Raw genomic sequence first — 13,484 nt, forward strand, 5'->3', positions numbered from 1 at the left:
TTGGAAGGTGACAAAGATCTGGACCACTGTGCTGAGGTCCCCATTTCCAAAATAAAACGTTGTTACCTAGTAGTTAAGTGCAGATGAGGACAAGCATTCTATTCCTATGATGCTATAGGCAGTATCCAGCAGCAAATGAACAGCCAACAGGCCCCATAAGTTGTAAACCTGAGTATCAAAGAAACTCCTCACTCAAGGTAGCTAATTTTCCATAGCTTATTTTCTGACACCATAACATTGACAACAGAATAAATATTTATTCACTACATTTGCAACAGTTGACTATAAAAGCATAAAACAAATATAAATATAAATCCACACATCTTACATTAAAGTGCATTTACTAAAAAGCAGGGACAAAAAGTGATCTTACTTGCGTGAAACTGACATGCATGCTCCCCTCCCAACACAAATAAAACAGACACAAAAATTCTGCACTTACAATTTTTGTAGTGTACAAGAGCTTTGTTCTTCTGGAAACCCTCCATCACCACAGCCTGGCCTTAAACTAAAGCTGCTTTTTGGGAAATAAAAAGGCATATGCTTGAGTGCGATGGAGTTTTGTTTCTTTTAGAAAGAATTCACATACACTCTACAAGAGTGGGATGGTTTTGTTTGTTGCTTCGATAGGGTTTAATATATATTAACATTACTGACAGTTAGGATTTTCCAGTCCTAGATGCTAGACATCCCTCATTCTCAGCTCTAGGAGAGCTGGCTAATTTACTAGCAGCTAATGTTGATTCTGTTGCTACAGTATTTATAAGAAGGAAAAACAAGGCTCCTGCTCACTATTTTAAAGGACTGTTGCATTATTTAAAGATGTTTGGTTCAATTGGTTTTCTTGTATTGCCTCCAAGTGGATACATTATGTTATGTTTTTATTTAGAACTAGAATTAAAAGTAATTAATACTTGCTGTTGCATAGGAGGTGGCAATGCAGCCTTGGTAACTCCTCACTTCACCTTGAAAAATATAGAATGTAACTGGCCGCTGCTCCTCCACTTTACTTTGGGTTTGCATAGGTTAGGTTTGTGTGCACATGCACACACACAAACCTATGTAGATACACTATATTTCTTGCATAAGGAAATAATTGAAGGGCCCAAGATCAAGACAATCCAATCTAAAATATTTAACTGTAATCTCTATTGTAAACAATATACAGAAGGTACAAAGGTGAAAAAAAACCTTAAATTATAATGTACTGTATATTGTACACCAAAAGAGCAAGTTTTTTTCTATTCCTCATTATTTTCAAAGAAAGCAATGAAACTCCTTTACTTCTACAATATTGCACTTAGATTTTGCATCTGTATATTCAGACGGTTTTCCCCCATAAACCAGTTAAATATGTTCCCAAACCATAGAGCCAGAGAAATTATAATTGTTCAAATATTTTGGGATGCAAAAAAGAAGTATTGGTTTCTCTGAAATTTGTGAGTTAAAAAATATTATTTTTCAAAGTATAAGATGTGCTAGTCTGCAAGACCCTGTCTCCTATGCCCTTAAGATTTGCTAATCATGGAATGTTATAAAAATACATTGTGAATATATGGTGGGCTACTGAATTCAATCACATAAAGGTTACATAAGTTGACCACATTGAGGTCTTGTGCTACTATTGAGGCACTGTGCCCCCCCAGTGAAGTAGTTAAGGGCTACACCTCATGTTCCAACTTTAAAAAGTTGGACCTATAGCATGTGGAAGTTAAAACAGAAGTAGCATTTCAGAGTAAGTGTTTTTATAAAGAGATTTATTGTCAATTTATAGTAAATATAATACTGGGTTAGTTTTTCAAGATGTAATGGCTCTAAAGGAACATTTTCCCCTTTCCCATGTCTTGACAAAGCCCTGGCTGGGTTGATTTAGTGGGTGTTGGTCCTGCTTTGAGCAGGGGATTGAACTAGACCTCCTAAGGTCTCTTCCAACCCTAATATTCTGTGATTCTCAACCAGGGATATATGTGCCCCTGAGGGTCCACAGAGGTCTAGATATTTGCCTAGTTTTACAACAGACTACATAAAAAGCACTAGCGAAGTCAGAAAAAACTAAAATTTCATACAGACAATGACATGTTTATACTGGGCAATATACTATACACCAAAATGTAAGTAAAATATTTATATTCCAATTGCTTTATTTTACAATTATATGGTAAAAATGAGACCGTAACCGGTTTTTCAGTAATAGTGTGCAGTGACAGTTTTGTATTTTTATGTCTGATTTTGTAAGCAAGTAGTTTTTAAGTGAAGGGTAACTTGGGGGTATGCGAGACAAATCAGATGCGTGAAAGGGGTACAATAGTCTGGAAAGGTTGAGAGTCACTGATCTAGGTTCGCAAAAAGAAAAGGAGTACTTGTGGCACCTTAGAGACTAACCAATTTATTTGAGCATAAGCTTTCGTGAGCTACAGCTCACTTCATCGGATGCCGAAAGCTTATGCTCAAATAAATTGGTTAGTCTCTAAGGTGCCACAAGTACTCCTTTTTTTTTTGTGAATACAGACTAACACGGCTGTTACTCTGAAAACTGATCTAGGTTGTCCTCCTGTATAGCTTGACAAAGCCCTGGCTGGGATGATTTAGCTGGGGATTGGTCCTGCTTTGAGCAGGGGGTTGGACTGGATGACCTCCTGAGGTCCCTTCCAACTCTGATATTCTACGATAGCAAAGGCCACCACCACCACCCAGCAACTGCCCACTAAACGCAGCTGAAATGAGACACAAAAGTGTTACAACCCACAAGAGACTAGACTTGTGTGCATATGGGCACATACTCTGCAGCTTCTCTTTTCCCCAACACTATTTTCATAATATATTTGAAGGATTCTCTTTATTCATATTAAAAAAAAGTGTTCTGCATAAGGCTATGCTTTAGTCATGGGTATCTTTAGTACAAATCATGGACAGTTCACAGGCAATAAAGAAAAATTTACAGCCCATGACCTGTTCATGACTTATACACATGACTAAATCTTGGGGAGCAGGCACTGCTAGAAGGAGAGCTCGGGGGGGTGGGGTGGAGACGGGGACCCAGGGGGAGGACCCGCTGTGGGGTGTCTCAGGGGGCTGTTGCTCAGTGTTCTGACAGTGGCTGCTTCACTGCTCACATGGCCCCCAGGGCCAGCTGCACTGGCTGCTGCTCAGGTGGTCCCCAGGGCCAGCTGCCCGGGGCAGTCCAAGCAGTGGCTGGCCCTAGGACCACCTGAGTGCCTGGTTGTGGAGCTGTTTCAGCAGTGCTGTCTCCAGGGCTACCTGAGCAGCAGACCCTGGAGCTAACTGCTTGAGCAGCCCTAGGGTGAGCCACACTGGCCACTGCAGAAGTCACAGGGGTCATGGAAAAATCACAGATTCCATTACTTTTATGACCAACACAGAACTTTGCTTCTTTGTTTAATAACAGCTGAAACACTAGAGGCCACTGTCCAAAACACTGACCTGTATGGTAAGAATAGCTAAGAGGAAGCTATGCCATGTGGTCTGAGGAGTTTCCTGGGACTTTTATAGCAAATGCAGGGTCTAGGGCAATGATTGGTGGAGCTGTGTGTGTGTGTCTATTTGGGGTGTTTTTAGCGCAAGAGGAGCACACACCAAACAGCAGGTCCCAGGGCAAAAAAGCCAAGGACAGAGACAGAACAAGCTCTGGGAGTGTGGTATTCAGAAAAGCTAAGGCCAAGTTTACACTGTAGTAACTATATCAACATAGCTATGGTGTGCTAGCCATGCTGGCATAACCCTATAGCATAGCTACAGTGACAAAAAGTCCCCCTCTCTCCACTGTAGGAGCACCACCTCCCTGAGCAACCATAGCTAGACTGACAGAAGAACTGTTTTGTCAACCTAGATGCTTCTATAGTAGGAGGTTAGGCTGGCATAACTATGTTGCTCAGGGAAGTGGATATCTCCCCACCTCCCAAAGTGACATAGCCATGTTGACCTAAATTTTAAGAGTAGACCAGGCCAGAGAGAGAGCACTTTTGGGCTAAGTGATTGGAAATGTGGCTTAGACTTGTAAGCAGGGACATTGTCTCTTATTGTTTGAGTCCTGCTTCATTTAAGGAAACAGGACTTTGTACATTCTTTGTAAATAAAAGATTGCATCAAGTGAACCACCTGACTCCATCACCAATTTTGGCTCTGAATTGAAATAACCTGCTAGACTCCAAATTTTTAATTGAACCAATCAGGTCAAAAAGGGGTGTAATTCAGGCATAGGGCCAAATCCTGCTCACCTTACTTATTCAATTAGTTCTATTAAAGTCAGTGAGACTATATACAGGGATGATATCAGATAGATTTTTCCCCTAACAGCATTACAGAATGAAAAGAGTAACTCAGGGAGTTACTCTTAATTAATTTTTAGTGCTCTGCTTCTTCACATACCCTAAATACTAGTAAAGTCAGCATATTGCTGTACAAAAGTGAGGAGTCAATCTCATGCTGACATCTAATAGCACAGGACGTAACAGCTGCTAAAGTTGTGAGACTTTTCAACCAATTTCAGAAGCAGATGCCTGCATGTGTCAGCACAATAGTTACAGCAGTGCACATAGGCTGTAAAGAAAACAAGGTAAGCCTATGTAAGGATTAATACTGCTTGTTTCATTTTCTTTAGGTGCTATTTAGGAATAGCAGTTATGTGATTTGTTAAGAACAGGGTCTCTGAGTGCCTTTCAGTGTACAGTATTTATAATAAAAATCCCAATTAATAAAATTGAGTTTAGCTAAAATTCAGAAATACTTTGTTTTAAGTAAATGTAAGAGATATTATTCTTATTATCCAACTTAGATTAGGGCTGAGCCAAAGGAAAAAAAAAAATCTAAAAAACAGTAAAAGTAAGATGTTTCAAAAACCTACTGGAGACCAATAAGTTCCTGAGAATTCCCCTCCCGCCCCATATCACATTCTTTCTCCTTGAGAAAGAACACAGAAAGGGAAGTTACATTTAATTGCACCACAAAAACACAATTAATTTCACCCCACTGAAAGAAAATGTTCATATAATTCCTCTCTAATACAAAATATATTTCCTTCCAAGTGAGAATTTTCTGGTGATGCATAGCAGGATTTCTACATGTGGTTACAAAGGCTGCTTAGTTTACTTAAAATGTTATACAAGCAGAGCTCCACATCTCACTGATAAATCCAGTTTTAGGTGAAAAGAATTCCTAACAAAGCTTCCAAACAGTGATTTGATTAGCTGATTGGCCCCCAGTTGGTCAAGCAGATGGCCCAGCCCTAAACTAGTTCAGTTTCTAAAATAAATAGTATTGAAATTCTTTCACTCTTCCCTAAATGCTTTGCCACTCATCCTGTGTCACTCACACACACGTTTCTGGGTTAGTTACAACTTCCCCATTTTTTTCAGGTTCATCTTTCAGAAATTGTTCTACTTCAATAGAGTCCACCTTGGCATCTTCAGGTGTTTTGTCTTCGGATTTGTTTAACTCTTCTCTTTCTGCTGCCTCCTCTTTTGTTTGTGGCTCTTCTGATTTTTTCTTAACACAGAAGAAGTTTCCTAAAGCCAGCACAAGGGCTGAAGTAACAACTTCAACTCCAGCAATAATAAAAACAAACATATACCTGCCTGTTGCATCCAAGAGTTTGCCTGAAAGACAAAATTCACAGGTAATTAACAAAAAATGCTTCTCTTATAATGAAGTTAATGAGATTAGTTTTGTTTAAAAAAAGAAATTTCCAAAGGATTCTTGAAGTGAAAAATCTTACAGGAATACTGGCATTTTGAGGTAAGATTTGCAAAAGTGCCTACAATTTGGGAACATAGGCCCTACTGAAAGTCTGTTCCCAAATCACTTAGGTGCTTATGAAAAATTTACCCTTGAAGTCCAGTTAATTTTTAAAATGAGTCAAAATATTATGTCACATACATTATGTGCCCTTGGGTTCCTGGCTAATATCGGTCATTTTACAGTTGCACTTTCCTGTTTTTTAAAATGTTTCTTCCCCTCCCCAGTTTTGTGTCAAAGACCCACATTAACAAAAGGGGATAACTGCCAAGCTAACTATGGCGTGAGGTGGGGTGAGGGTGTGTGAAACTGACTGTATACAATGTGCTGTCAAATGGACAAGGTAAGCAAATTGGAAAAAAAAATAGCCAACTTCTTTCAATTCTATTAATCTTACATAACAGTTTATAACAAAAGACCAAAAAAAAAAAGTGATTTAAGTGATTTATAAAGGATCTGATTTTGCATCCTTGCCTTCACTATGCTTCTCTGTTTGCACATGAAATTTTCCAGGCCCATTGTTTACATTTAGAAATTTATGTACCTGATTGCACTTGTGAATCACAGAACTGGAAGGGACCGCCAGAGGTCCTCTAATCCTGTCCCCTGCACTCAAGGCAGGACTAAGTATTCTAGACCACCCCTGACAGGTGTTTGTCCAACCTGCTCTTAAAAATTCCCAATGACTGAGATTCCACAGCCTCCCTTGGCAATTTATTCCAGTGCTTAACCACAGTTAGGAAGCTTTTCCTAATATCCAACCTAAACCGCCCTTGCTGCAATTTAAGCCCATTGCTTCTTGTCCTATCCTCAGAGGTTAAGAACAATTTTTTCTTCCTCCTCCTCGTAACCACCTTTTATGTACTTGAAAACTTATGTCCCCTCTCAGCCTTCTCTTTTCCAGACTAAACAAACCCAATTTTTTTTCCCCCAGTCTTCCCTCATAGGTCATGTTTTCTAGACCTTTAATCGTTTTTGTTGCTCTTCTCTGGACTTTCTTCAATTTGTCCACATCCTTCCTGAAATGTGGCACCCAGAACTGGACACAATACTCCAGTTGAGGCCTAATCAGCGCGGAGTAGAGCAGAAGAATTACTTCTCGTGTCTTGCTTACTACACTCCAGGATGACATTTGCTTTTTTTTTGCAACAGCATTAGTTTGAGATCCACTGAGTTTGAGATTTAGTTTGAGATCCACTATGACCCCCAGATCCCTTTCTGCAGTACTCTTCCAAGGCAGTTATTTCCCATTTTGTATGTGTGCAACTGATTGTTCCTTCCTAAGTGGAGTACTTTGTATTTGTCCCTACTGAATTTCATCCTATTTACATCAGACCATTTCTCCAGATCATTTTGAATTTTAAACCTATCGTCCAATGCACTTGAAACCCCTCCCAGCTTGATATTGGCTGCAAACTTTAAGTGTACTCTCTATGCCATTGTCTAAATCCTTGCTGAAGATATTGAACAGAACCAGACCCAGAACTGATCCCTGCGGGACCCCACTCATTATGCCCTTCCAGCATGACTGTGAACCACTGATAACTACTCTCCGGGAACGATTTTCCCACCAGTTATGCACCCACCTTACAGTAGCTACATCTAGGTTATATTTCCCTAGTTTGTTTATGAGAAGGTCATGCAAGACAGTATCAAAAGCCTTACTAAAGTCAAGCTATACCATGTCTACAACTTCCCCATCCACAAAGCTTTCTTTGACAGGGTAACAAGCCATCAGGTTGGTTTGACATGATTTGTTCTTGACAAATCCGTGCTGACTGTTATTTATCAACTTATCATCTAGGTGTTTGCAAACTGATTGCTTAATTATCTGCTCTATTATCTTTCTGGGTACAAACTTAAGGACAACCCGGAGAATTACAGACCAGTCAGCTTATTTCCCTTTTTATAGATTGGCACTATATTTCCAGTCTTCTGGAATGTCTCCTGTCTTCCATGACTTTTCAAAGATAATTGCTAATGGCTCAGATATCTCTTAAGTTAGCTCCTTGAGTATTCTAGGATGCATTTCATCAGGTCCTGGTGATTTGAAGACATCTAACTTGTTTCAGTAATCATAATCTTATACATCCGTGTGTCAGAAGCTGTTCCTACAATTATGTGGCTCCAATATGTAGGCACAAACAGGGAGAACACTGGCTTTTAAAAATATGCTTCAAAAATTTGTAGATGCTTGTGTTTTTGTAGTAAATGCATTTTTAAGGCATTTAACAGAAATAACTTTTGTTGTCATCAAACATAAATATACTTTTTGGGAGAGTATTTTAACACTTTTTCAGCTTATAGAATAGGGTTTAGGAATGCTCTCATTATGTCAACTTTAAAATCTACTGAATTGCTTAAAATGTCCTGAAACTTGCAAAGCAACACACACAAAACAATCATAATAAGCTGGGATAGAGCTGACCATGACACAAGGCAACTATTGATAACTTTCAAAATAAACTATTTGCATGGGCAAATAAAGACTGTACTACTTATTCCTGCCTCTTTTCACTTCCGATAGCATTTTCCCTTCCACCCAGGTGCTGCATTTCATATGCATTTAGATTGCACTTTCACTTAGTAAGCAGAATCTGGAGCACAGAACTGACTCACAATAAAGTTTCTTAATTCAATTAAATTCAGGTGGACTCAGGGTAGGAGTATTATTGAAGTGGTGACTGGGCCCTCAGCTGCTTGGAAAGGTTTTCTGGTTTTACGAGAGACTAAATTAAAGAATAGATACTCTTTCTTCCCCTCTCCCCCAAAAACAAAAACACCTTACAAATAAAATAATTGTAGAGTGAGGTTATGTTGCATGAAGTCACCACCATATTTTTTTTTCAAAAATTAATATGTCACGGTCACTTAATTTGCAGGACTGTGCAGAGCACTCTGCATAGGCGTCGGGGGGTGGGGGGGAGAAGAGAGAAGAAGAGATGGATGGAGGACATTAGACATAGAAGGATAATGCAACGTGGGGCTGGAGTACCTTCCCCAAACAGAGCACCTTCATGGGGAGAATCTTTGAATCTGACTCAATGTCACAGAATGTTGTTGAGGCCAAAACTGAGTTCCACTGTCTAAGTGTTATGTGAAAAAATAAGTTTCCTTTGATCAGTTTTGAATTTTCCACTTCTCACTTCCTTTTAATTTCTCTTTGTTCTTGTATGATGAGATAGGGAGAACAGAAGCTCTCAATCTACCTTCTCTATGTAATTCATTATTTTATATACTTTTACCACATCAGCTCTTATTGTCTCCTTTCTGAGGGAACAATCCCAATTTTTTCAATCCCTCTTTATGAGAGTTTTTTTCATGACACCAATTATTCACCTCATGTAGTTTTCCTCCTCCTTCAAATCCCCTGTGGGGAGGTAGAACTGTTCTATTAGGTTTTTAAGTAGGGAGAGAGATTTCAGAGATGGACCTGAACAAACCCCCAAAACCAAACGGTTCTGAACTTTAGAGAAAGTTGTGAACTTTCTGGCTTAGGCCCATCTCTGATTCTAATAGCAATAAGTCATGTGATTATATGCATCGTTAAATCAATGGTGTTTACTTCTTGGGTGACTGATGTTACTTGGCTTTCTATTTCTTGCCTCACAACACATAAAGTAGGCACCACTGGTTGACCACCACAAATGGTGTTAACTCAATTGAATGGAATATTTACCTGCTGATGGTGGACCAATTAGAACAGCTACAGCTTCAGCCAGAAGCACCAAGCCAATGGCACTGGAAAACTTCTGAGTACCAACAATAGCCATGAGAACTTCAAACTGAAGAGCGCCTACCATTCCATAGGAAATGCCAAAGAAAATGCAGAAGACTGCCAAGCCACCATAATTGTTAGACATGGAACCCAGGAGATCTGTAAAACCATTAAAAATCATAGCAAAACTAAAGAGATAGACACAGCGTGGTCTGACCCATTTCAGACCAGCTACCACTCCACAAATAGGCCGGGCAAAGATATCAACGAATCCAAGAATGCTCAGAAGAAAAGCTGATTTGGTGTCTGGATATCCCAAATCCTTGGCATAGCTCACCACAAAGACTGGAGGCACAAAGAGGCCCAGCACCATGATGGAGGCAGCCAGAGTGTAGATTAAAAAACCACCATCTTTAAAGACACTGAAATCCAGAAGCTTTTTCTTGGTTTTCTTCTCAGTAAGTTCTTTAGCAGCTTCAGATTTCTTAGGAGGCTCCAAAGGCCTCATTAATGCCCCACAAACACAGCAATTGAGCAGCATTCCGCCCAGTATAAGGAATCCCCCTCGCCAGCCATACTCATGTTGCAGTATTTGCCCCAGAGGAGAGAGGGTACAAAGAAACACAGGACTTCCAGCAGCAGCAAGCCCATTAGCTAAAGGGCGTCGTTTGTCAAAGTAGCGATTTAACATGATGAGCGATGGCTGGAAGTTGAGTGCCAGACCCAAACCTGAAACAGAGAGCACACACACAAGTCAGGCCTCAGCTACAGTGTCTATATAAAAATCTCTACAGTTACAACATTCTTTGATTCACGAATACGGACAGAAAAAGGTCAGGCTTTTCCTAAGTCAACTGGAAGAACGATTCCAGAATAATCAAAAACCATTAAAAATGTTCCATCATAATATTAGTCCTGCACGCAATGGTTAACACAACAGAAGGGTTAACATTTGTTAGAACTAATCTGACTAGTTCCTTCCAGGTTGAATTAGGCTTTTCAAAGAAGCCTATTTTGGGGGATCTAATGCTTTAGGTGTTTGCCATGGATACCAGTGCGGATATTGGAATTGGAGATGGAGCTAACTTGCATATTGTCAGTCACCCACACTTACTTACCTGTAATGACACCTGCAGTGAGATAGAGCTGAATGATGTTGGTACAGAAAGAAGCGGTCACCATCCCAAGCGAAGCAAAGAGCCCTCCAACCAGCATGACTGGACGACAGCCAAACCAATTGACACACACGCTACACAGGGGACCTGAGCAAGGGGAATGAGAATATGCTTGATACAGTAACCAGAACAATCATAACATTCATAAACCAGTCAGAGAACACTTCAATCTCTCTGGTCACGCGATTACAGACATGAAAGTTGTGATATTACAACAAAAAAAACTTCAAATCCAGACTCCAGCGAGAAACTGTTGAATTGGAATTCATTTGCAAATTTGATACAATTAACTTAGGCTTGAATAGAGACTGGGAGTAGCTAAGTCATTATGCAAGGTAACCTATTTCCCCTTGTTTTTTCCTACCCCCCCCCCCCCAGACGTTCTTGTTAAACCCTGGATTTGTGCTGGAAATGGCCCACCTTGATTATCATACACATTGTAAGGAGAGTGATCACTTTAGATAAGCTATTAGCAGCAGGAGAGTGGGGTGGGAGGAGGTATTTTTTCATGCTTTGTGTATATATAAAAAGATCTTCTACACTTTCCACAGTATGCATCCGATGAAGTGAGCTGTAGCTCACGAAAGCTTATGCTCAAATAAATTGGTTAGTGTCTAAGGTGCCACAAGTACTCCTTTTCTTTTTTCAGAACAATCCAATTTCTCTATTGATTTAATCTATAGATTTGCATTTCTTCCCATGCTTAGGGAAGAAATGCAAATCTATAGATTAAATCAATAGAGATATGCATGCTTAGCACTTTGCAGCTTCAGAGTGCTGTGCAACTATCTTCTTCTACTGAGGAAGATGAAAAGGAAGTTACATTATAGACATGGATGGATATACCCAGGGAACTGACAATTCATATGTTGCCCCATAATTAATTTTTTTCAAAATGCTTGTTTTGCATGCAGATTAACTGTGGGCACTTAAGATTCACATTGGGAAGCAAACAGACAAATAAGACCTTTCCTTCTAGACTACACGGTTTTAAAAATAGATACTAATTTACCTGTTCCATAAAGCATAGCCAGTAGAATGGAGGAGATCCATGCTGTGTCACTGTATCCAACACCAAACTCCCGGATAAGCTCTTTAAAGAAGACACTAACGGCCTTTGGAAAGGCATAGGAAAATCCAGTGATGACAAAGCCTCCAAAGAGAACGGCCCAGCCCCAACCCCCGTCAGGGGCTTTGACACCAGATGGAGCATCATCAACTACCACAACTCCCATAGTGAGACTCAATGGGTTGCCTAAGAAATAATAAAAATACAGTTACTAGAATCCATAGACACATATTGGAATGATAATCCACTCAAGTTTATTCCACAGGAAGGAGCTGTTGTACATGCAGACACTTGAAAACAGGTGAGAACATTTTAAGTATAGTGGCTGAAGACTTGGGAACAGAAAATCTGTAGCCATTGCACAGAAATGTAATTAGCTGGTAGAATTTTAAGTGGCTGTACATTATAGATCACCTGAAGTTAAAATAGAGAGGATTTCAGCCAAACCAATCATTTTATAGAAGAAAAACCCGAGAAATTGCAGCATTGCTTGGTTTCTCTTTACATATCATAAAGATGTTAGGCCCACTTGCTATACAGGAAACTCAGCTTTCCTTATGCTGTGAGGACTGTTTGTCAATGACCTTATAAGACCTTAACAGCAATGAGGAGTCTGGTGGCACCTTAAAGGCTAACAGATTTATTTGGACATAAGCTTTTGTGGGTAAAAAAACCTCACTTCTTCTAGTCTTTAAGGTGCCACTGGACTCCTTGTTGTTTTTGTGGATACACACTAACACGGCTACCCCTCTGATACTTACAAGACCTTGATGCTTGTGAGGAAGGGTGGTTCAGTGCTTAGGGCTATAGCCTAGTATTTGGGAGACCAGGGTTAAAGCCTCTGCTCTGCCACAGGCTTCCTGTGTGATCTTGGACAAGTCACTGTGCCTCACTTCCCCATCTGTAAAATGGGCATACTAGTACCTCACATGGATGTTGTTAGGGTAAATGCTTTATAAAGCTTTTGAGGCACTCAGATACAATAGTAATGGGTGGGGCAGCAGATAAATACAAATAGATTAGATAGACCGACCAACCTATAGTGATGACACACCTGCAGGCAATTTTCAAAGAAAAAACAGTTTTAAATCATAGCAACCGTGATTCTGCAACAGGATTGTCTGTATGGATATTGCACTATTTTGGACTCTGGTCACAACTGGGAGCAGTGGTTCCTACCTCGTGACCCATGTACATAATAAACTAGACAACGTAAGTAACCATTTAAAAAGAAACAATATAGATTAAAAAGGATCAAGAACTGAGGGGCAAGAACAAAGGAAGAAACTGCCCCCACACACTCACCCCCCTTAGGTTGTGGGCCTGAGAAAGAGTGACAGGATGAACAGTGATACTGTCAACTGTGACAGAGAAGCATGGAGAGATTGAAAGGAGAGAGGGCCTGTGGGTTAGGTACTAGGCTGACACTCAGGAGCTCTGGATTCAGTTCTTGATTCTGCCAGACCTTGGGCAGGTCACTTAGAGACTTGAGGCACAGAGTGTTTATCTGTAAAGTGCAGATGATAATACTGTAGCCAACCAGGCCTTGGAGTGGTCAGGCCTAGTGGTTGAAATGAGCATTTTCCCTGCTGGTTACAGCTGGATCCAGGGTGAGTAGATTCCAGGAATGAGCCAAGGGTCAGTGTTACAGGCATAGAAGCCAAATGTCAGAGCCGGAAGGTCAACCAGAAGCATAAGCCAGAGACAGAGCTGGGGATTGAAACCAGAAGTCAGAAGCGGAAGGGAATAGGGACTGGAACAGGAACTAGTA

At 40.2% G+C, this 13,484-nt stretch overlaps 1 protein-coding gene across 3 annotated transcripts in view; it reads right to left on the reverse strand.

Annotated features, from left to right (window-relative positions):
* Positions 1-237: 237 nt before the first annotated feature.
* Positions 238-13,484, reverse strand: part of SLC16A3 (solute carrier family 16 member 3) — a 38,030-nt gene continuing 24,783 nt past the window's right edge. For all 3 annotated transcript variants that reach the window (XM_073310930.1, XM_073310931.2, XM_073310932.1), the window contains exons 2-5: positions 11,657-11,899; positions 10,588-10,731; positions 9,431-10,198; positions 238-5,612 (exon numbers count right to left, since the gene is read on the reverse strand). In XM_073310930.1, the coding sequence (XP_073167031.1) occupies positions 5,326-5,612; positions 9,431-10,198; positions 10,588-10,731; positions 11,657-11,879 (1,422 nt within the window). In that variant the 5' untranslated portion in view covers positions 11,880-11,899 and the 3' untranslated portion in view covers positions 238-5,325. The remainder of the gene's footprint in view (positions 5,613-9,430; positions 10,199-10,587; positions 10,732-11,656; positions 11,900-13,484) is intronic.

The sequence above is a fragment of the Lepidochelys kempii genome, chromosome 14 (assembly GCF_965140285.1).
Source record: "Lepidochelys kempii isolate rLepKem1 chromosome 14, rLepKem1.hap1, whole genome shotgun sequence".
Taxonomy (NCBI): domain Eukaryota; kingdom Metazoa; phylum Chordata; order Testudines; family Cheloniidae; genus Lepidochelys; species Lepidochelys kempii.